Genomic DNA, 25,266 nt, shown 5'->3' with positions numbered 1-25,266 from the left:
TCTAAGTCTGTGAGTCTGTTTCTGTTTTGTGAATAAGTTCATTTGCATCATTTTTAAAATTTTAGGTTCCACATATAAGTTATGTCATATGATATTTGTCTTTGACTTGGTTCACTTAGTGTTGTAATTTACTTTGCTATTTCAGCTGGTGAGCAAATACTGTTTTCAAATAATTTCTGTCTATATTCATAAGTAAAATGGCCTTTTAATTTCCTTCCCTTTTCTAGCCTTATTTAATTTTGAAATTAAACTTACTCTAAATTGTAAAATGTTTTAGGCAACTTTCCTTCTTTTTCTACTCTCTCGAACTACTTTTATAAGATAGGGATTATCTGTTCCTTCAAAGTTGGCAGAACTCCCTTATAAAGCTTTCTGGACCAGAGGCTTTTTAGTGGTTCCATTTTGTGGTAACATATCCTATGATAAGGGCTTCCCAGGGGCGCAGTAATAAAGAATCCCCTTGCCAATGCCAGAGCTGCAGGAGATGAGGTTCAAATCCCTGAGTCGGGAAGATCCCCTGGAGTAGAAAACGGCAACCCACTTCAATATTCTTGCCAGGATAATCCCACGGACAGAGAAGCCTAGCATGCGTTGGTCCGTGGGGTCACAAAGAGTCAGACACACCTGGGCACACAAACATGTAAGCAAGCATCCTGTGATAAACACATTTTCAATCAGTGTTAATCATATAATTTTATAAAGGTAATAAGTTGCTTTTAGCTTTAAACTAATAATTAAGAGAGTCACTATTACATTTCATATATGTTTGGGTCATTCTGTAGAACAGATTGCTGTGCTGTGCTTAGTCACTGAGTTGTGTCTGACTCTGCTACCCCATGGCCTACAGCCCGTCAGGCTCCTCTGTCCATGGGGATTCTCCAGGAAAGAACACTGGAGTGGGTTGCCATGCCCTTCTCCAGGGGATCTTCCCAACCTAGGGCTCGAACCCAGGTCTCCCACATTTCAGGCGGATTCTGTACTGTCTGAGCCACCAGGGAAGCCCATAGAACAGATTGTGTAGACACATCTCCTGTGTGAACTTGTGGGAAGGTCAGAGCTTGTGGTCATCCTAGCTTCACTCACGTCTCCCTGCTCTCCTCCCCAGGACACACGGGACGGTTGTTAAAGTCTCTGTGCTTCACCAGTCTCTCCTTCCTGTTGCTACACATCATTTTCCACATCACGTTGGCGAGTCTGGAGGCACAGCACCGCATCGCACCTGGTTACAACTGTGAGTATGATGGGGCCTTTTTATCATGCTGTGAACATGCCTAACAAAGCTATGAGTTGTGACATTCATAGAAATCTAGGCAATGATTACATTAAAAAAAAAAAAAACTGTGGCAGTTTTTGGTCATTTGTCAACCTCATGCATTATGCTGCTGCTGCTGCTAAGTCGCTTCAGTCGTGTCCGACTCTGTGTGACCCCATAGACGGCATTATAAATATATACAAAGAAATTCATGTGCCTTGACAATGGGGTAATGCGAATGCCTTAATTAATGCATCTTCAACACATATTAGCTACTAGACTCCAATCTGTATGTAACATACTATGGCTGGATGTAGTCTAAAAAAAAAATCGAGATTTACATACAGACCCTAGAACTTTCATTACAGCTAGTGAGATGAGACAGGTACTGTATGTACCAGGATAAATAAGAGTATAAAAGTTAAATAACATTATACAACAGTGACCTCAATCCATTTCTAAAGCATAGTGTAAGATTTCGCTCATCTTTATGGGGAAAAAGTAAACGACAGTTTCTTTTTCAAACTGGGATTACTTTATGCTATTCATAAGAAAATGATATATCTTACACATGAAACCTTATATTTTAAGGTTTTGATCTGAAAAAGTCAACACATATATTCTTTGTCTAGGTAGTATCATCTTTCTAAAATTAATCTACTATCAGATAAATTCTACTCCTGTTTTGTAGAATGTTTGTTTGTCATTTGAAAAAAAAAAAAAAAAACCAGAAGGATTTCAAAGAGATGGAATACAATCCATATGTTTTCAGTTAAACCTGAAGCAATCCTGAGATATTTGGAAAAGACTAAATTAATAGTTTTACGTTGTCAGTTTTTCACTGAGGAACTCGTTTGTGGGTTTGAAATTTCCTGATCTTTCATAAGTGCAAACACAAGTGAAAAAAGTAAACCAACCCTTCCCAGGAAAATAAAAAGAGATTAAAATTCTTCATGGATCAAAGAATATTAGCATAAATGTAGTGAGAGATTCTTTAATAAAATCCAGAGTTATAGATTATTCATTATCCCTCACTGCATAACTTTCAGAGAGCTAAACTTCACAGAGCTAAGTTAGTGTTCATTTTGGCCATTTTATTAAGTGCCCAGGCCCTTGGATAATAATGCCTATCAAAGTGATTCTTGGTTTAAGATCTATGAATTGAGATATGTTTTTAAAAAGACTTAGAACTCATATACCATAAAATTCACCAGTTTAAGGAATGCAACTCAGTGGTTTTTAGGTTGAGCACGCATTACTACTCCCTAATTGCAGAAACCTCTCATCACCCCAAGAAGAAACCCTGCACCACTGAACACTATACATCCTTCTTTCCCTCTCCATGCATTCCTAGGCAACCACTAATTTACCTTCTGACTCTGGTGGATTTACCTGCTCTGGGCTTTTCATCCAAACAGAATTGCATTATGTCTGTGTCTGACTTCCTTTACTCAACGTAATGTTTTCAGGGTTCTTCTATGTTGTAGCCTATGTTAGGACTTCGTCCCTTTTCATGGCTGAATAATATTCCATTGTTACAATGTGGTTTTAATGTCTGATGAAAGTCACATCATTATTAAAAACTTGATAGAATATAATGTTTAAATAATGGTACTTTAGTTATATTATTAATATGATAAGAAGCATTTATTATACGTGGCCAGATTCAGGTCTTTTTGAACTTAGTAGAAATGTTACCAGTGTTATTTTTTACTGTTCCTGAATCAAAAATCCTTTGGGTAGGTCTTAGTCAGGCATTCCCAGAGCCAGAAGGAGGGATTTTTTAACCGTAAGTATTTTCTGAACAACTTGCTACTTTCCCCACAATAAAAGCTGAATTTGAAGCAAAAAAGGTAGGTGTGAGAAGAAGAACATGGAAAAATTATTTGATACATCGCATCCAGATGAGATTCCATAATCCAATTATATAGTGTTATATATTCTGTATATATAATGTTTTGACATCAAAATTTTATTTTCTTTCTCTTGAGTAATAACTCATACCGTAGCAATGTAGAAAATAAAATCTCTTTGCTTTAAAAAAGGGTATTTCATAAATAATAAGTTATCTTTATCACTGAAAGTATTTAATCACAAGATGTATTACAACTGATCAGATTTTTCAAACTTGAGTTTACAAATATATAGCTTGCCTGTGTCTGCAAATACTGTTTGGTGCTGAGCAATGTTGTAGACAGAACTGTGCTGGAGGGTGTCTAGATTAGGATGTGAACACATAATTTCCTCTGATCCAAAGTCTAGGTATTTCTATTTTTATTCAAAATAGTATTTGCAACATTCTACAAAGGTCAAAACAAAAATGAAATGTGAAATGCTAAGACTGTATTCCATTTTTGACATTTACAAATGAATTTACTGTATGTGGAGGAGCCTCTCCTATAAGGTATAGATAGAGACAGAAAGACATACAGGCTTAAAGCACACACACACATCATACATCACACACATACACACAGATCACACACATAGAGATCAGACATCACACACACACACACCACAAATACACAGATCACACACATAGCACACATCGTGCACACACAGCATCCACATAGATCACACACACACATGACACACCCTACACACACACCACACACATATGCACCACATACACACACACATCACACATCTCACATGCATACCGCACATACACATCACACACATATCACACCCACACACCACATACACACATCACACATGCCACACACACATCACACACATAGATCACACACACATCACACACATACACCACACATATACCACACACACCCCACACATCACACACACTTCACATATGCACACACACAGACGCTTGTTTTCACGAAACACAGACAGTGTTTTCGTGTTGTCTCCGTCTTCCCAGCTCAGAGTCCGCATTACTTAGACCCTTTGGGTGGAACCTATTGGTGTCCTGGGCTGCCTTGCTCAGTGGTGAAAGTAGAGACCAGTCAGATCTGGCCTCTTGACATGGCTCTTACTGGCCATGCCCTGCAGCACAGTCTTGGAGAGTCGACCTGCCTTTCCTAACCTCACAGCTGAATGTGTGGGCTTCCAGACACCGTATATTCTAGGGATCATTCTATTCATGTGCATTGCTTTCTGTTGTTACTCTTCACAGAGATGTGTCTTAGACATGCCCAGATCTATCATACTGTCCTTCTTTCCTTTTTGACGTCCCATATAAAAGCTCTATTCTCTTCCACCCAGGTCAATATAATAGAAATCTAACCATAAACTTTATTCCTAACAAGTTAAATTCTACTTTTAAGCTTACTTCCACAAAAGTGGATGTTCCAATGTGAAGTTCCAGTATTTTTGAGGAAGTTACCACAGAGATGGGAGATGCAAAAGAATGAGTTAGAGAAGGGATATGAGCCCCACGAGCACCTTGAGAGTGAGTCTACAAAGAAATCACCAGTGTCTCCTAAAAAACAGCGATGCTGCAAAGCATCGGTGCACCAGGTCTACAGAGTTTTTTTGTTCAGCTTCATGTGCAGTGTTTAAAAATCATACATTCTTGAAAAGGGATAAAAGAGGAGGGCAAACAAACTTCAGAGCTTTGCAAACTAGTTTAGTCCAAGGTTGACACAGACCAGGTTTTCAGCCTGGAGCATTTTTTAATGATCAAGTTATATAAACTCTTGAAAAACCCTGTCCCCTTGGTAATGGAAACACTGACTTTTCATTTGGGGCTGACTTCACCTTATTCGTGTTATTGTTTCTCTAGCATTTGTAGTTTCGATTACACCATCCGAACTGTAAACACAAACTCCGCTGTTTTGATATCCCACATTTGACGTTCTGCCTTCTTTTGGCGTCCGTAGATGTAAAGTAGCAAAACTTCAAATGAAAAGGCACAGAGTGCCTGTGCCGTCTGAATGCCTCCTCTGTGTGCCAGACTTTGTCAAATTAAAATGAAGGAACCCAGACACGTCCGGCTTCCCCATCTCACTCAAGTGGTCTTTAGACTCCAAACCACCGAGTGCTCATTTATACGTGTTTAATTTGGTGTTCCTAATGACTCCTCTCCCTGTCTAACACTCGTATGCCCTCAACCTCGTTACGGCAAAAGCTCCCAGGATCCCTCAGGAATCTGAGCCATGAGTCTGGTGACAACGGTAGCCTTTATAAATATCCAGCCATTGGAAGTTCTTTCCCCCAAGAGCCCTGTGAACAGCCACTGGCAGCAGTAATGGTTGTTTCAGACCAGCCCAGTTAGTGCTTGGCGGCTGGTGGGTTTGTTAAAGATGCCATTGTGCAGAAGGGGGACCTGCTGCCCCGCCCCTCCCCCTTCACTTCCAGGTAAGTGAGGAAATCGTGAGGGCGGGGGGGGTGGCGGGTGGCACCTCTGTAAATTCTCCTCAGACATGTGTTGTGCAGCTTACTAAAATATTTTCATTCCATCAAAACTGGACTGTTTCAGTCATGTCCTGCCAGAGCCTGTAGAAGCAGTCTGTCTGCCTCAGTGAGGGACCTGCAGGGGTGGGGAAGCCAGGGTTGGGGGGAGATGCAGGTCCTGTCTGGATGATGCAGGGGCTGTGCTGAAGCAGGCTGTTGATCGAAAGAAACGTTTGCTGTCCGGACTGTGAAGGGAAGCTTTGTGGTGATGATGGCTACTCTGTATAGAGCCCCTCCTGTCATTGCATCCCTCTTCTAATTAATGCCTCCTTTCTCCTTGTTACAAATGGGCTCTGGTATCCTTTGCATAGGGCACGCCATATACACGGTCCCATTCAATTTAGAGCCGACCTGACCGTGCAGGCTGGGTTTCAGGAGGTGAGTGGCTGCCCTCTTCCAGGCTGGATCCATCTGGAGATGGGGACCCAGCTTGTTCCTGCACAGAGGCCAGTCTGATGGCCAAGTCTTGCCTCTGCAGAGCAGGGCCACCCATGATCTCTCTTCTCTGGGGACTTGTAGCACCCGGTCTGCACGTGCGGCTGAGGTGGGATGAGGAGGGGTGGAGGAGATGGGGAGGAGGGTGGCTTTGAGAATGGAGGTGGAGCCCAGCTGAGAGGGCGAGTGAATGGCCGGAGCCCCTGCCATGTGAACCAGGATCTTTTCTGATCGCTCTGCTGCTTGTTGTGGAACCCCTTGTTTTTCACCAGTTTGGGATTATTTTCTCCACTGCACTTTCTGCATGCATGCAAGCTTAGTCTCTTAGTCATGTCCGACTCTTTGCGACCCCATGGACTGTAGTCCGCCAGGCCCTTCTGTCCATGGGATTCTCCAGACAAGAATTCTAGAGTGGGTTGCCATTCCCTTCTCCAGGGGATCTTGCCAACCCAGGGATTGAACCCGGCTCTCCCACATTGGCAGGCAGATTCTTTACCGTCTGAGCCACTGGGGAAGCCCATTGTACTTCCTAAGACTCTGGATTAGTGTAATTTCCAAGGGTTTAAGTAAGAGCTTCTGGTGTTCAGTCCATGTTTTTCTCTTCTTTGGAGATTTGTCCTCATAATGAATTGCATATTTTCTTTGCTTCATTCAGTTGCTGGGTTCATTGTTAAATCTGTTTTACCCTGAGGGTCAGACCCCTCAAATCAGCTGCTTTCTTCTCCTGTGGAGGGAGGGGCACCTAGGATTCCAACTTTTCTCATCTCACAAGCTTGGAAGCCACTGACCAAGAGGTTATTCTAAGCCTCAGAGGTACTTTGTCCTGCTGCCCTTCGATCCTCAAAGCACAAGGGCCCTGATGCTGTGACCCAGCATCTGAAACCTCAGCAGGTAACGGGAACACCCAGGGCCAGTCGTGGGTCTGGAAGTTGGGCATCCCATCCTGATGACATGGGGTGAGCACGGAGTGAGTGAGGAGCATCCCCTGGGTGCCCTGCTTCCTAGAGCCCACGCTGGCTTGTCTCTGGAACCTTCATCCCTACTTGGTGCTTCATAAGTTATGCTGGTCAGAGATGAAGCCTGAGGTTTACTGAGTCATCTGGTGGGTCCATCCTCCTAAAATTAAGTCCATTTATTTATGTTCCTCTTTATGTCTTCACTGGACACGGTACTGTGGAAGCAAGAGCTGATGCTTATGAAACAAGAGACAAAATACTCGAAAGGACACTGGCCTCCCTCCTCTGAAAGCTGTTTTCTGGCCCCTGTCTGCTGCCTGCATCCTTGTGAGCCCTGACCGGGGGTCTCTGGAGGGTGGCGTCTGGTAGTGTCAGCTTCCTCTTGGCCCTGTCACACTCCTCTCCTCTGCCAGCTTCTGAAAGCAGCATCTGCCCAAGATACAACAATGAAAGCAAAAACCTGGACCAGGTTGTCAGCTTTCTCCTGGCCCTCTGTGCCAGGGTGAGGACCACTCTCTGACTTTCTCTTAAGGGAAGTAGTTTAAAAGCTTCTGGATTGTATGCACACTTTCTGCTCGCATGTATTATAAGAGAAATTAGCCTTAAGTGGTATTTCCCGCAGCCCCTGGTAATGGAGGCACATTGCTTTTTCAACTCACTGCACATGGACGAACATGCCCACTGAGAGGAGTCTGACGTCCAGCAGCGGGGCAAAGGCCCCTCAGTCTGGGCCTGACCTGTGATCGGCAGACCTTGGTGGAGAGCATGCTGAAAGAGAACTCAGGTGACCTGATACAGATGAGTCCATGCTCCTAGAATGATGGACACAATTAGTTTTTACTGGCCAGAGCTGGCCCCAGGCTGGGGGGTGAATAGGGGTGGGGAATGCAGTGGGGAAGAGAGACCGATCAGGGTGAGAATCTCGCAGGCCAGGGCTGCTTGCTCTCCTGGTTCATTTGCAGTGAAGGCTGTTGAGCACTGTCTGCTTCTATCATTTATCAGCATTTCTTCCAGGACAATATCTCATTTTACTGGAGAAACATTTTTCATGAGAATTTTTATACTATCTACTGTATGAGTGAACTTAGGACCTCAGGGGACTGTGGGGAAGTTGTTCTTCTTTGTGCCTGAGTTTCCTGGACTGTAAAGTGAAGGTGATGTGGTCATCATCTCGCCAGGTGGCCGTGAGGTCCACAAACACGGGCCATGCACTGAGTACAGCGCCTGCCCCATAGCAAGTGGTCAGTGACTATAAACTATTATTACTGCTATTGTTGAAGTTTCTGTCATTATCAGAGGGGCAGAAATAACCCAGAACCAAATTGTACACAAATTATACACAGTCACGTGGGTGAAGCCAGGCGGAAAGGTGACAGAGATGAAATCGGATGACTTCGTTGTTTGGGGACCTCTTTTCCATGGGTGGGTCCTCACCTTCTGGGACTGTGACTGCAGCTCCAGGGCGGGGATGCCCTCTCCCTGCCCAGCCCGACTCTCTGCCCCGGATACACAGTGTACATCTTATTCTGTAGTGGTTACCACCTCCCTTCTTTTCAGTTCATGAGGAAGTAGGAGAAAGACATGTCCACTTGAAGGCTTTTATTTCTCTCTAAAAATGATCCATCAAATAAAGTCACCTGGTGCAAACGGAAACTCAGATTTCCATTTGGATTTGGGGACATTGGGAATGTAAACATGAAAGACAGAGCTGGCCCTAGAAGCAGCGAGGAGGGGAGAAGATGTGGGGTGGGTGGGTGGGTAGGCCTGATTGATACCTGGGTGGGTGGGGAGAGAGGTCCGCAGTGAATGATGCCCCGGCCAGTCTCTTCAGGCCCCTCTGCTCCCACCCGCACCCTCCGAGCTGGCTGCAAGATCCGGGAAATTCAAGATGACTTGGGATCGATTGTGTTTGCTTAAATAACAATTTCCCTACCCTCAATTTCATGATGCAGCATTTCTAGTGTAAATTATTTACCATAAAAGCTCTAAGGCTAGTCTGTGTGGTGTGGGAGTAAACTCAACCTCAGAATTATAGATGGGCAACATAAAGCTGTAACTGTGTGTTTCCAAATGCCTAGTGTGATGGAAGGGTAGTTCAAGGGCATCAGGGAGTATAGCTGGGCCAAGAACAGTCATGGCATTCTAGGAAGTGGTAATTGTAAGATAGTTTAGTTATTCTTTAGACTCATTGAACAGGTGTGTATTGTAGGACCTAGGCATGTGGACTCATAAATAAAAAACATTTTTCCTATAAACAGAATTTTGGATTCAGAAAATTCCTCTTGATTTCATGTATTGAAAATATATTTCAGGGACACAGAAGACTGGCAAAGAAGCTGCTAGTATAATTTATCTCTTATGTTCATGTTTAGAGACATTTAAACATTTCCTAAGATCCCCATTGTAGGACATGAGTATATAGTGAATAAAATACTAAAGATATTACTACTATTGTTCATTGTCCTTCAGTTGCTAAGTTATGTCCAACTCTTTCTGACTCCATGGACTGAAGCATGCCAGGCTTCCCTTTGCTGTCTCCCAGAGTTTGCTCAAACTCATGTCCATTGAGTCACTGATGCCCTCCAGCCATCTCATCATCTCTCATCCCCTTCTCCTCCTGCCCTCAACCTTTCCCAGCATCAGGGTCTTTTCCAATGAGTTGGCTTGTCACATCAGGTGGTCACAGTATTGGAGCTGATATTACTATAAAATGTTATATTGTAGATGGATGTTATAAATACTGCATGTTGATAACTATGGTTTCAAATACTTTTCTTTCATTACCTTGCATTGTTATTTAGTTTATCATCTCTAATTTTTAAATGGGTGATCATTCTCAAGGACCCCAAAAGCATTTTAAGAACCAGTGCAGTGGAAGATGGGTGGACAGCTGGTTTCCCAGGGTTCTTATGTGGTGGTTTCTTCCTCTTCCCCACTAGCCAATGAGTGATAATCAAATCAAAGGACTTATGACATGTAAACCACCATGATCAGAAGTGAGTGCACATATTTCCTTCTTTTTAGTTTTGCAGAATTTGGAGGATATTTTCTTTTTTTAAATTTAAATTTATTTATTTTAATTGGAGGCTAATTACTTTACAATATTGTATTGGTTCTGCCGCACATCAACATGAATCCGCCATGGGTGTACACGTGTTCCCCTCATGTTTATTTTGTATTTACTCCTCAAAAAATATTATTGTTGTTGTTTAGTTTCTAAGTCATGTCCACTTCTTTTTGACCCCATGGACTGTAGCCCTCCAGGCTCCTCTGTCCATGGGATTTTCCAGGCAAGAATAATGAAGTAGGTTGCTATTTCCTTTTCCAGTTTATCTTCCCAACCCAGGAATCAAACCTGCATCTCCTGCCTTGGCAAGTAGATTCTTTACTGTCTGAGCTGTATTTATTTTCTTAATTGAGAACTCTGAATGAATGTCATATTTAAATTGTAACAATGATATTATGATATCTTGCACTGTTAACTTTGAAACTGTTTCTCCATAAAGTAGCCTCTACAACAACTTAAAAGAAAATTAATTTTAAATAATTCAGGTTATTTATGATCCCACAGTCTTGTCATGTATTAATTTATGTGATAATTTTTTATTAAATGCCTACTGTGTACATTCATGGTAGCCCATGGACATCACTGTCCTGCCTTCACAGACCTTACAGTCCACTAGTGTGGGGTGGGGGCCGACAGATGAATGATCACCACCAGCAGAGTCGGATATAGCACTGATACTGAGGATGTAAAAAGATCAGTGGAAATATACTTAATAGGTACCTAGCCTGGCCTGGGATGGGAGACTTCCTGGAGGAAGTGATGTGGAAGTAGATACCCGAAGGTGTAGCTGTTTGTCGTGACAACAGTGAAAGTGCCCTTCTATCGTGAAATTCATCCACCTCTATCATCTCATGCACTCTGAAGATTAGAATTGGCTCTGGGGATACACACATACTCAAGAATATTCCTCCTATCCAGTTTTAAAAAGGAGAAGGGAGCGGCAGAGGATGAGATGGTTGGATGGCATCACTGACTCAACACACAGGAATTTGAGCAAGCTCTGGGAGATAGTGAAGGACAGGGAAGCCTGGCGTGCTGCAGAGTCAGACACGACTTAGTGACTCAACAACAACAACAAATCCCTGGAAAGAATCTGTTTACTGTGAGATTCCTAACAGCCCTTAAGGCAGTAACTTTGACTCTGTGAAGTAAAAGCCACATTTCTGTGTCTCTGCCAAGAGTCTATTGAAGAATTTCAACAAATATGTATCAAATTTAATGCAAGGTCTTGCCTTGGTGCATAACATCCAGAAAATGTTAAAGGTGGTTTTTCTCATTAACTGATTATACTAGAGAACAGTAAGGAAAACATTTAGGTTCTTTCTGCATTTATCTTCTGTTTCCTCAAAATAGATGGCAGTCCTTCTTGACATTGTCACAATTTGTGGAGGAAGGATGGATAAAAACACCTATAAATTAAGTGTGATCTGGCTTCCAAAATGTATGGTATTTTAACTTCCTTTAGCAGAAGTTATTTATCAATTTGTGGCTTGGTATTGAGACATACACTTAGTTTATGTCTTACTCTGAAATGAAGGTGGTTGAACATGTCAATATATGACAGTTGAGGCTGTTAGCATCTGCATTTTGAAGTCCTCCAAAACCTACATTTTCTACTTGTATTTTGGTTTTTCAGACTTCAGAGTCTTCTCCAAAAACCACCTTAATTTTCATGATGAAAAGAAACAAAAACAGATACACTCTTGATCCATAAAAACCTAATTAAGCAAAATCAATCATAAAGTTAGATAGTTTTTTCTTTTTTTGTTTTGTCCAACCAGGTGAGCTGGTTGGGCATCTCATGGGGAATGGGGGAGAGGACTGGTAAGCACAGGTGTTAACGAGAAGTTGACAAACTGAGAGAGTTTTCAGAATCAATTTGAAGACTTCATTCTTTAGATCTGGGTGGAAGTGTCACATACATAGCACCTTAGCCATACCTGCCCTGGGTTATCTCCGTGTGATCTTCCAACATGTTGGTAATGAACTTGGGCATGTGACACTTCCCTCTATCCAAACAATTACATCATCCAAAACATAAGTTATTATTTAAGAGCTGGCCTTTGGATAATTGAAAGCTTAGAATCCAGACAGGCTGTGAAGTCTCTGATGATATCTCTATAAGATCATTTACCCTTTCCGTGGACTTGGATGCAGGTGAGCACACCATCTCACCATGAAGACTTTGAAAGCAAAACAAACGAAAACACATGTTGCATTTAAAACAGCCAAGCCACTAGTTTATACTTTAAATTTTGAATCAATAGGCTAGTGAAATGAAACAACAGACATTTTACCCTTAAGGGTGAATAATCAGTTTATCTTTTTTTGGTCAACAAAATATATTCAATGCTTTCTTTCTGTGCTTCAGTTATAGATAGACATTCTTGTCAACAGTAACTGGCATTTATTTTACTCTTGGAAATATTATTTATTCTTGGCTTTGAGTCAAAGCAGTAAACAGTCTCCTTAATGATGTAATTTTAAAATTTATGATGTTTTAGTAACTATACCAGTAAACTTTATACTCGATAATATACAATCCTCATAGAGTTGGTATTTTTATTTATATTTTAAAGTCAGAGAGACCAAATTTATTTCCTAGAATATGTCTACATTTTAATGGCTATAGCACTTATTCATTTGTTAGAATTTTGTCTTATTGAAGTATAGTTGATCTACAATATTGCTTAAAACTTATTTTAAATTATAGGCTGCCCGAAGTCCCTGAATGTGCTTCTGGGGAAAGTAGGCTTTTTGTTTCTAGTAGAGTAAAACTAAGGGATATTATTGTAAGGATGTTGGGATTGGTCTGGAATCATGGAACTGGGTCATGATAAGACTTCTCCATTGAAAACTCACCGCAGGCACCGAGTCACGCAAGACCTCGTACATGAATTCCATGAAATCATTATGGACACTTTATTTCAATCAACAGAGAGAGGAGTAGCCCCTCCCCCACCTCCAAGGATGTCAAGAGTCTTCAAAGCACAGCTCAAGTCCATCCATCCATCCAACAAACAGTTATCAGTTGTCTATGTGTGCTAAGCACTGTTCCAGCTGCTGGGGATGCGGCAGCTTAAAAGCAAAAACAATTGAAACTGTGACCCTTATGGAGCTCGTATTCTGAAATGTGGGAGATGTATAAAATAAGTAAGCTTTACAATATTCCAGCTGTAATGATGCTCTGAAGAAAATTAACCCAGGAAAGTAGAAATGAAACATCAAGGTCAGCATGGTGATGTTTCAGGCAGGGAGGTCACAGAGAAGCAAAGTGGACACATGGGAAAATGCAGCCGCCACCTCCCCTGCTCAGCGCCTCTGCTTCAGGACTCCTTTGCTTCCTGTGCACACACTCTGGATAGTTGTTCATGAGCTGAAACATTATAGATTGAAGAATTATTCCAAACAGTCTGTCACATCTTCATGTGATAAGCAGGGGGTACCTTACCTTCCTGATGTTATGAGCATGTGTCCCACAGCCCTGCTCACTCTGCGACCCCTGTGGCCCCTCAGAGCACATGACATCCTCCTTCCCAGGGTCAGGAGTGTTTGTGGCCGAGAAACTCTGCCAGTCCAATCTGCTTAGTGTTGTGTGTTGTGCATTCAACCATCTCATTCTGTCGAGTCAAGGGATCCTGCTCTCATTAACAGATGAATAGGAGGTGCTCAGAATACTGTAAACCACTGTAGTCGAGCCGCTTTGCTGCTGGTGAGAAGACAGATGTACACATTAGTGAGAGAGCAAGAGGGTTCAGAAATAAATCTGCACATACATGGTCAACTTTCAGCAGAGATGCAAAAGCACAACTGTTATTGGAAAAATGTGGGCTCCATATTTAAACCCATATTTAAATCCATTCCATTTTAAAATTCATATGAAAAATAAGGGCTTTAACCTTTACCTTGTACCATTTATAAAAATTAACTCAAAGGGGATCAGTGACATTAAAATGTAAAACCATAAAACTTTTCAAAAAATAAGATCTTTGACGCCTGGATTGGACAAAGAAATGATTTTTTAAATATGACACCAAAAGAATGATTCAAGAGGGGGAAAAACGGATAAACTGAACTTACATCAAAATTAAGAACTTCTTCTCAAAATCCAATAAGATGTTAAAAAGTGAAGCCACAAATTGAAAGACAATATTTGTAAATCACATATGTGGTAAAGGACTTCCATCCAGAATATATGAAGAACTCTCAAAACTCAATACCAAGAAAACATACATTTCAACTTTAATGATGGGCAGAAATTTTGAGCAGGCACTGCACCAAAGAAGATACTCAGATGACAAATAAATGCATGAAAATCACTTAACATTATTAGTCATTAGGAAAATGAACATTAAAAACAGGAAGTTACTGCTCCGTATCTCTTAGTATGGGAGAAAGGAAGGAAGGAAGGACCCCAACTTCTGATGAAGATGCAGAGCCCCTGGAATTCAAACATATTGCTGCCAGGAATGCAGAGTCATACAGCCACTTTGAAAACCAGTTGCTGGTATATCTGATGGTCAGCCACATACTACTCGTTCAACCCAGAACTCCTACTTTTGGAAATTTACTGAAGTGGAATGAAAATTTATATTCACACAAAAATCTCTAAGCAAATGCTCTCAGTACTTTTATTTGTAATTGACCCAAGCTTTGGAAAACCCAGACGTCTTTCAGCTGGTAAATGGATCAACAAACTGCAGACCCTGGATGGAGTATTAGTCAGCAGTGAAAAGTGCTGATCCACACAGTGACACACTGACTCTCCAATGAAAGATGCTGAGTGACAGAAGCCAGTCTTAGATTCTCCAGCCCATATGTGACATGAATGATGTTCAAGAAAAGGTCAAACTCCAAGGACAGAAAATAAGATCAGCAGTCACCAGTGGCTGGGAGACTTTGGGGCTGATGGAGCTTCTCTGTATCTTGACAGATGTGGTAGTTACAGGACTGAATGCATTTGTCAGAACTTGAAGAATTATACAAAAATGAGTGAGTTTTAAGTTATGTAATTTACACCTTAATAAGATTTATTTTTTTCCCTGGAGGAGGAAATGGCAACTCATTTCAGTATTCTTGCCTGGGAAATCCCATGAACAGAGGAGCCTGGCAGGCTACAGCCTGTGGGGTCACAAAAGAGTCGGACATGACTTAGCGACTAAACAGCAACAGCAAAGAATGTTTTTTAAAAGCCACTGACCATCATGGGGGCAAATCGGAGTTTCCCCTTGTTGTTTGCTTCAAGGCTTCTGTGAAGAGTGGTGGCATCAGAGTAGTAGACTCTGGTCCCACTGCAGATCCTAAAGGTCGTGATTTCTTATCTCAAGTGCTGTTGTGAAGACCAGATCAGAGAGGATGGTTTTGAAAGTGCTTCCTAGCTTATTGATGTTTCATTCATTTGTTCAACAAGTCTTGGTTGATCACATGGGGCTTCTGTGTTCTGGGCATGTGTCAGCCCCAGGGAACCACAGATAAGACTGCTGTAGCTCCCCCTGCTCTGGGGAGCTCCTCCTCTAAGGTGAGGGGTAGGCATGCAAACACATTCCTGCAGTAACGTGTGATCTGATGAATAAAGTCATCCCCCAAATGCCTGAGGAACGCCAACAGCTGCCGGGCATGAAGAGTGACCCAGGCATTGTTAGGTCTTGGATATCAGACGAGTTCTGAATTTAGCAGAAGCAGGAGCGTCTGAGTTTTTTTTTTTTTTTTTTTAATGGCAGAAATAGGAATGAATGATGCTTTAAAGACTTTTTTTGATGTGGACTATTTTTAAAGTCTTTATTGAATTTGTTGCAATATTGTTTCTGTTTTATGTTTAGTTTTCTGGCTATCAGGCATGTGGGATCTTAGCTTCTCAACCAGGGATTGAACTCACACCCCCTGCATTGGAAGGCAACATGTTAACCACTGGACCTCCAGGGAGGTCCCTGAGTGATGCTTTAGAAAGATCATCTTGGCCACAGTGCACACCTTTGTGGTTGTGTGTATATGAGTGATGGCAGGTGGGGTGATGGAAGAGGAAGGGCCAGTGTCAAGAACCTGAACTAAGGAGGCTGCAGAGGAATTTTAGAAGAGATGCTTTGAGAAAGACAATGCTGTCTAATTCAGCATGGTGGAAGGAGAAAGAGATGACTGGGTGGGTGGAGGTACTGTTTCAACAGTGTAAGGACCACATGGGGAAAGTCAGATTTGACTTGGGGAGGGAGGGAAGGTGGGTGTCAGTCTGGTGTTTGAAATCCAGATCCATGCATCTGTGTAGCTGTAAGAGGAAATGCCCAGTAGGTTATTGTATAAATGGATCTATAGTTCAGAAAGGACATTCTCTTGGCAACACAGATGAGGGTGTTATCAGGGTACCAGTCATAGGTAAAGATGCATTTCCAGTAACTCACACCACCTGATCCTTAGTTGAAAAAAATAGTTGAAGACCTAACAGTGTTGGGTCGGCGAGTGGCTGTCCCACTTGCATGGTTTCTGCCCTGTTCTGAGTCTGTGACGATGTTCTGTTTGAGTCCTGGGAAGAAAAGCGCCTTCTCACCTGCTGTGTTGCACAAGCTGGCCCTGTTAGTGGTTCGGAGGTGGCAGTTTTTCTGCCGCTCTGGCTGGTGTCGCGAGCACGCTCAGCCCTGTTTTGAGACCTCCCCTTCGGGTGGAGCAGAAAGGCAGAGGGCAGGTCACTGCAGGGCCCCCAGCCGGATGGCTCCCTGTCCTCCTGGAGCTGTCCTGCCCTGCGATTGTGGACGAAGGGGTGGAATGAGATTCTGGAGAATTCTTGGCTGACCTTTAGGGAGAGTGCTAGAGGAAGGACACCTCTAGCTCCAGAAAGTTCTTGTCCACCCTCTCTTTTAAAACATGATTTCCAGCATATTTAGGTTGGTATTGATGGCATTTGCTTGGTTTTTCTTGTTCCTGGAGGCTTGCTGATGTGAAGGGCAAAGCTACATGGACTCTCACCCATATCCTGCATTAGTATCGATTCAGGCGGCTACAAAGTGGGAGGAAATGAGAAAAAAAAGTTTCTTATTTCTCAGTCATTAGCCAGTGGGGGGGGGGGGGATTAAAACTTAGGTTGCTGCTTCCTGGGAAATTTTATCTCAAAATAGATCTAACTACCATTTCTGTCAACCAATAAATGATGATCTCTGGGTTAACACTCAGAGTTCCGTTACTCAGCCTTTAAGCTTCCTTAAAGGCTGCTTGGCCTTGTGTTGAGATGGAGATAGTCTGTTTTCTGGTGCAGGTATAGGTGCTGGAATATAATCAACATGATTCTAACAAGCTGATTTTTACAAACAGGCTGCAACACCCTCAGATCCCATCATGGAGGGATCCAAACATCTGCATGTCTTTCCAAGTCACACCACTTCGTGTATTTGCGTGCTTTGTAGTTCTGTAACACACATGTGAACACATGCTTGTGCACACACATACATGTTATAAAAGAAGATGTGGAGTCAGATTCTCCATAAGTGAAAGTTGTCAGAGAGGATCACATCTTGTGAATTATTACTGGGAAATGACGTGAGAGTTTGGATAAAGAATCAACCAGTCTCTTATAGCTGATTCGGGTTGTTTCCCTCTTTGGGAGATACACAGTCTGCACCCCACTCTGAGTATTTCTGGTCTGTACCATACTAACTCCTACCATTTCTCACCCTCTCCAATGAACACATTCTTGGAACCCATTCCAATCAAGAAGACAAAAAAATGTTTCAATCTTAAAACATCATCGATATCATGCATTAGACAGGGTGCTCGGGGCTGGTGCACTGGGATGACCCTGAGGGATGGGATGGGGAGGGAGGTAGGAGGGGGGTTCAGGATGGGGAACACATGTACACCCATGGCTGATTCATGTGAATGTATGGCAAAAACCACCACAATGTTGTAAAGTAATTAGCCTCCAGTTAAAATTTAAAAAAAATAGATACAAAACATCATCAATACCACAACTGGAGGACCAGATCAGCTTTTACTAGGATTATCTGACATTTGCTGGTATTCAAAGATTGCATTAATCAAAAAACATGCATCACAGGTTTTCTTGAGGATACATCTCTCGGTGTTATAATTTAACAAAATTAATAATAACTCATCTCTGTGATAAATGAAGAGTTATCAGTCAGAATATCAGAGTAGCTCATTTGTGCGTGCATGACCATTATTACAGTGATTCTTAATACTGTAGAGATACTGTAAACACTTCTATGTATATTTTAATTTTTATTGTATGTTGGAATCATGTTAAAAGTGCAGAGATTAGCAATACAGCTAAGACACTGCCTGTATCTCAAAGGTGTTAAGTGTACTCCTTGCAATCTTGAGATCATCTATGTTCAGTGTGGTGGTTAATAGGTTTGTATTGTAGCCCCCTCCGGGGGTGCTCCGTGTTGAAGAAGCTGGCCAAGAAACCCTGGAGGCTGTGTCTCTGAAGAAGACAACTGTGGCCTGGGGTCCAGCTGGGAGTCAGCTGACATGCACACATCTCCCAGGCCTGTGCAGAAGCACCCTTAGTGTCCGAAACAGAGTCCTGCCTATGGTCACCCTTCCTGTTAGACGGCTGTCGCTTTTGTGGTGTGTCATGTACGTTCTTCTTGGGTTGTCACTGTCCATCTCAGCTTTTCTAAGGCCATAAGTTTTGCTGCAGCCTATAATATTTGCTGAATTTCTCACTTTTTATCAAGCCTTCTCTTGAAACTATGTTGACAAAGACAAATATGATATCACTTGTATGTGAAATCTAAAAATAATGATAAAATGAACTTATTTATGAAATAAAAATAGACTTACAGACACAGAAAACAAATTTATGGTTACCAGGGGGAAAAGGGGTGGGGGATAAATTAGAAGGTTGGGATTAACATACAGAGACTACTGTATATAAAATAGCTAAACAAAGACCTACTGTATAGCACAGGGAACTCTTCTCAACATCTTGTGATAGCATATAATGGAAAAGAATCTGAAAAAGAATGTACACATGTGTGTGTAACTTTGGCGTACACTTGAAACTAACACAACATTGGAAGTTAACTATACTTCAATTTAAAAAGTTTTTTAAAATAATGTAAGCCTGCTTTTGAAATGTGAATGACCATTACCTAGCTGTCTCTTTTGATGGAAATTTCCTTCTAGAAAATCACCTTAACTTATAAAATGAATTCACTTATTAATTCATTTTTAAAATGCACTGAGTATCCTCTTTTCAGGTTAAGAGGACTCTTTCAATAAGTTCATTATTGCCTATTAGAACAATGTATTTTATTCATGACATGTGAAGTCTAAATAATTGATTTCTAGCACTCTTCTGGAGTTGTTCAGTGCTCATTTAACTGGAAGCTAAAAATGTTCAAGTCTTTGCTGACTTCCTAAGGATGCTTCTTAAGGGGACTGTTTGATTTATGGGCCTTTCCTTCCTCCGTCTGGCCCTGGATTTTTGGCACAAGTCAGAGCTTAAAATGGGTGTTTGCCTGTGGTCAGACCTCACTGCTATTAATATCTATTAGATGCCTAATATGTTAGCTTTTTGTAGTACTGGGCTCTTTGCAAAGCATGCTTCCCAGTATTATTTCAATTTAATGCTGAGAACCACATGAGGCAGGTATTATTAAACCCATTTTACAGATGAGAAAGCTGAGGCCAAGGGTCAAGTTCACAATTTCATAGTCTATGAGTCTTCTGACCCCAGGTTTGCTCTTGTTACTCTGGTGATGCCCTGCTTCCTGTCTTGGTCAGTTATAAAGTGGAATTGAATATGATGAATATAAAAATATAAAATGAGATATTTAAGTGCTATTTTTCAGATTAAGTTGGTGGCTCAGATGGTAAAGAATCTGCCTGCAATGCAGGAGATGCGGGTTTGATCCTTGGGTTGGGAAGATCTCCTGGAGAAGGAAATGACAACCCACTCCGATATTCTTGCCTGGAGATTCCCATGGGCAGAGGAGCCTGGTGGGCTACAGTCCATGAGGTCGCAAAGTCAGACACAACTGAGCAACTAAACACTTTAGCCAAAATCTGCTAGAATTCTTGGTCACCTGTCCCCTCCCAGCCTTGGTGTGGGGTGGCTCTGGCCCCTTTCTCCTGACAGAAAGCTCACAGGATCAGAACAGGAAGGTGCTGTCATTGCACAGCTGGTGAGGGAGTGTACTTCTGAAAGGCCTGAATGCCTCCGTCCAGAAGCCAAACTCAAAACCAGAGAAGAGTCCATTATGCCTTCTTGTGTGCGTTAGTGAAGAACCCCGAGACCCCTCAGGTACTCCACGCGTTGGGGCGTCCCTCTGTTTACCCACCTGAGAGCCCCTGGCATAGGTGACTCCACTCAGCTACTTCGAGGAGATGTGTTTAATTCCGTGTCATCTCCTAGTTGTTACGTGTCATTTTTTAGCAACTAGTTTGCTTTTCATAAACTAAACATCCACTTCTCTTGCTGACAGTAAGCTGGATAGTCTGCTTTAGGAGTTCTCATTGTAAAGAAAGCAGAGTAGGCTAAAAGGGATCTTTAAACAAGCTTAAAAGCAGCCCAGGTCTCCAGGATGTAGAGGAGAAGGCAGCCCCGGGGTCGGGGAGAGGGGGTTTACAAGGCAGCGCTGGGGTAGGGTGCAATGCTAGAGAGGAGGCCTTGCTGGGCAGGGGGCTGCTGGGGCAAGTTCCCCACGGATGGGAGCTCTGTTGACTCGTGTGCACACAACCCTTTGAGCAGAGCCTGGTGAGACCCGGCTGCAACATTTGGCTTCTCTTATCTCCAGCACAGGTATGTTCTGTGGGTCAAGTTGCTGATCGCTGGCCTGAAGTGATGACATCGGACAGCTTCCTTCCTACGTTCAGGGGCTGAAATTCGAGCCCCAGGTATTTTAGTCTTGGCAAAAGTGTTAGTTTTGATGCCAGACCTTGAACTTCCCCTGGCCAGGAAAGTTAGCCAGCCCTCACATCAGCAGAAAGGAGGAGACAACGAAGGCCAGGATTTTGACAAGAGCAGCACTGCACTGAGAGCGCGTTTCAGTCTGAACACTTCTGAACCTCCCTTCTAGGATCCTTTCTTTCTCTTCTGAGGAGCGTGTTAAAAAGCAGTTTCAATAGAACAAGCTCCAGGAGACATTCCAAAGCCAGCTCCACCTTTATAAATCCAATGAAGGATTATGAGCTGTAAAGTTTGCATGACTTTCTTAAAAAAAAAGAGAGAATCGAGACATTGCAATTGCAGAAGCTTGATCCTGAAACTGCTCGGACAGAAAGTGAGGTGAGATCTTCCTGCTGCAGGAGAGCGAGCATCATTTTTCCCTCCTCCTGGAAGCTGCTGAAGGGCCAGTGCCAGCCCCCAGCACTGAGTCACAGCACAGAACCCTGCTTCTCCTGCTCAGAGAGTGACTCGGGCCTCTTCGAGGACCTGAGGCTGGGCTAATGTGAGGAAGAGGAGGTTTCTAAGATGCTGTGTTAAGTGACTCACTTCCCATTAGGACGTACTACCAACCCCGTCCTCCAAAGTGTTAGGAAAGTTGTGATTCCTGGAACGTGGCATCTGCTCCCAGGTTAGCGTGGGCTGAGAGCTTTGCAAGGATAGTCAACTGTGACTCCAGGTGATGCCCCCCCACCTCTTAGTTCGAAGCATTCTTCTCCTTTCTTTTATTTCTTAAAACGTTGTTTTAAGTTTTAATCACATTGCTGTCCCTGTTGCTTCTCTTCGGCCCTAGACTACACACTGCAGGTGGGCACAGACCACGGACGCTCTGCTCCCAGGTTTTTACTCAGGGCCTGAAATGTGCTCAGCTGCAGTAGCTGCTCCTTCCACACTTTCCGCATGCTCAGTAAAGTAATGAAGTGCAGTTAGTAAGGTTCTTTAAAAAATGTGCTTCTGTTATGTTGAGTCCTATGTACTTAGTCCTCAGTCCTATCTGACTCTTCTGTCCATGGGATTCTCCAGGCAAGAATAGTGGAATGGGTAGCCATGCCCTTCTCCAGGGGATCTTCCTGACCCATGGATCAAACCCAGGTCTCCTGCATTACCGGCAGATTCTTCACCGTCTGAGTCACCAGGGACACATCCTATGAAATGGTTTTTATAAGCAAAAGCAGTCAGTTATATCAGTTTCATAAGTTTCAAGTTGTAAATTAATGGCATTTTGGAAGACATTTTTAGTTGTAAATAGTAAAAGGTATAAACATGTCTATCATCTCCCTAGTTCTTGGTTTAAGGAGATATCGTAGGGTTTGCCAAGGGGTAGCCACATGGGCTGCAAGGAGATCAAAGCAGTCAATTCTGAAGGAAATCAACTCTGAATATGCATTGGAAGGACCGTTGCTGAAGCTGAAGCAACTTTGGCCACCTGACGTGAAGAGCCGACTCACTGGAAAAGACTGATGCTGGGAAAGATTGAAGGCAAAAGGAGAAGGGGGCAGCAGAAGATGAGATGGTTAGATAGCACACTGACTCAACGGACACAAATTTGAGCAAACTTCCAGAGATAGTGGAGGAAGAAGCCTGGCGTGCTGGAGTCCATGGGTTTGCAAAGAGTTGGACATGGACACAACTTAGCGACTGAACAACAGCAACAACAAGATAAGGGAAAAGAATCTGAGAAAGAATATGTATATATGTATTACTGAGTCACTCTGCTCTACACCTGAAGCTAACATGATATTGTAAATCAAATATACTTCAATAAAATAAAATAATCTGTAGGCGGGAACAGCAGCCTCTCCTCTGAGGGCTGGTTGCAAATGGGGCCAAGAGTGGGGTGAGAGCCCTTCCCCCTCCCAACCCACCGTGGACCCTCTTCTTCCCAGACCCTCAAAGGTGAGATGCGAGTGTATGAGCCCAGTTTCCTGCTTGTGCCTCGTTTGAAATGGCTCCCAAATGTGAAACTTCGGAAATGCAAAATTATGGTTCACAGCAAGCAGTCAGGAAGAGCTGTTTCTCTTTTGTTCAGACTCTCCAGCCTTCCTTGAAGGTCCAGGAAAAGGTGTAGGAATCCTGTCAAGACCATCCAGGATGCCTTTGCCCCTGCGGTGATTCTGCACCACTCTGGACTCCAGTAAACACAGGATAATGACGGGTCCCCATCACACAGACCAGAGCATCAGCATCACTTAGGAGCATCCCTGTCACCTGGTTTCTTCTACGGAGCCCGAATCTCAGCAGGGCGCTGAGGCAAGACGCTCCAGCTCCTCACATAAACAGGGATTTTTTTTTCTGTGGCTCTGCCGTGCGCCGCAGCTGTGGTTACTGCCGGGGGTGTTTACACAAAGACCTTTTCAGCAGCAGCTGGGAGGCTGCAGTCAGCCAAAGCCTCCAAAAGTTCTGTAAATCTTGAGCCAGCACAAAGACAAACCAGGACTCTTTTTTTTCCCCTCTCTCTGTTAATGCATCCGAATTAAATCATTAAGCAGGGATGCAGGTGAAGTGCTGTAAGTTTCTCACAGATAGGAAGGGGCCAGACATGCCCAGATGTTTCATGTGCTTGCTAAGTTGCTCAGTCATGTCCGATTCTTTGCAACCCCATGGATTGTAGCCCACCAGGCTTCTCTGTCCATGGGATTCTCCAGGCAAGAATACTGCAATGCCTTTCTCCAGGGGATCTTCCTGACCCAGGGATCAAACCCGTGTCTCTTATGTCTCCTGCTTTGGTTCTTTACAGCTAGCACCACCTGGGAAACCCTCAAAGGTTTCACAGCTCTTTCCCAATGTTCCTGCACTTTGAACCACAACCGGGAAGAGATGTACTGGCCTGTGAAGTGAGGTGGTTCCTAGGATGGTGGCCCCGGATCTCTTCAGGTCGCTAAAAATCACCAAGATCTCTCGGCTCTTGTCAAGCCAGCTCTGTGGACCCGGATGTAATGGTGTTCAGATCGGGGGCTGTGCTGGCTGAACCACCTGCTCCGTGTTCATCACATTTTTTTCATTTGCAACACCCCCTTTTCATTGTTTGAAAGTGAAGTGGAACTGTTAGTTGCTCAGTCGTGTCTGACTGTTTATGACCCCATGGACTATAGCCCACCAGGCTCCTCTGTCCATGGGATTCTCGAGGCAAGAACACTGCAGTAGGTTGCCATTTCCTTCTCCAGGGGAATCTTTCTAACCCAGGGATCAAACCCGGGTCTCCTGCATTTCAGGCAGATTCTTTACTGTCTGAGCCACCAGGGAAGCCCTTTCATTGTTTATTTACAGTGTTGTAAGGATGCGGGATTGAAAATCTAAAACTCTGGCTCCTTCTCCTGTGAAGGGGAGTGAGGATCACGTGTGAGGCAGAGAACTGGGGACGCAGGGACCCAGTGTGTACCTCATCCCTGAGACCTCAAGACAGGAACAGTGCGTGTGCCCTGCCAGCAGCCCATCGCCTGTTTCTCTTCCGCTCAGGAGCAGTCTGTGGCCACGCTCAGGACTTCCCTTTGTCAGCCTGTACCTCCAAGCAGAGCTCACCGCCCTCCTCTGCTTCGTAGACTTTCCATTTCCCGTCCAAGCCCTCCTCTGCCTGTCTGTCGAAGGAAACACTGGTGTTTGTTTCAAAGCCCAAGGCCTGGGTGGGTGGCGGTGGGTATCCTGTCTCCTTTCCTAACCTTCTGCCAGGGGCCTCACTTCCTCCCCTGGGAGGTCACTTCCAAGGGACTGTGTTAGGGACCCTGCTTCCACGGGAGGGGAGGGTATGGTAATCACGGAAGGACTCCTGAAGGTCTGAATCCCCCAGACTATACACGGTACCCATGTCTGAGTTCTTTGGATTGCCCGCCCTCATCGTAAACGTTTTATTCCCCTGGAAATGCAGTTTTTATGTCTCACTTTGACCAAAAGCAGAGAGAGGACACAATAAAGTAAAGGAGCCCGCCTGCTAGAGTTATCAGCGCCCAGACAAGCTTCTGTCTGCCATGAGCAGTGTCCATCTGGATTCCTGGAAAAGCACTGAGAGGGGCCTTCTGTTGTGAGTCCAAGAATGCTTCAGCCTTCACTTCAGGTGCCACCAGACACTTCGTGTTTGAAAGTACAGTATGGAGAAACTTTTTAAAAGGCGGGTACTTGCTGCATCTTTAAAAGCTGACTGATGGCTTTTCAGCTGCTTCACATTTCAAGCTCAGGGATTGTGCTCTGTGCCAGGAGATTAGTCAGACATTCTTATATGTGCCTGTAATGTCAGCAATATTTATCAGTA

General features: G+C 43.4%; 1 protein-coding gene across 1 annotated transcript in view; it reads left to right on the top strand.

The window, feature by feature from the left end:
• PIEZO2 (piezo type mechanosensitive ion channel component 2) overlaps window positions 1-25,266 on the top strand; it is a 251,957-nt gene that overhangs the window by 85,359 nt on the left and 141,332 nt on the right. The window contains exon 3 of the mRNA XM_052660420.1: window positions 1,106-1,231. Coding sequence (XP_052516380.1) covers window positions 1,106-1,231 — 126 coding nt within the window. The remainder of the gene's footprint in view (window positions 1-1,105; window positions 1,232-25,266) is intronic.

Source organism: Budorcas taxicolor, chromosome 22, assembly GCF_023091745.1.
Source record: "Budorcas taxicolor isolate Tak-1 chromosome 22, Takin1.1, whole genome shotgun sequence".
In the NCBI taxonomy this organism is placed as follows: Eukaryota; Metazoa; Chordata; class Mammalia; order Artiodactyla; family Bovidae; genus Budorcas; species Budorcas taxicolor.
Note: the sequence above shows the minus strand (reverse complement) of the source record. Positions and strands in the feature narration are given on the sequence as shown.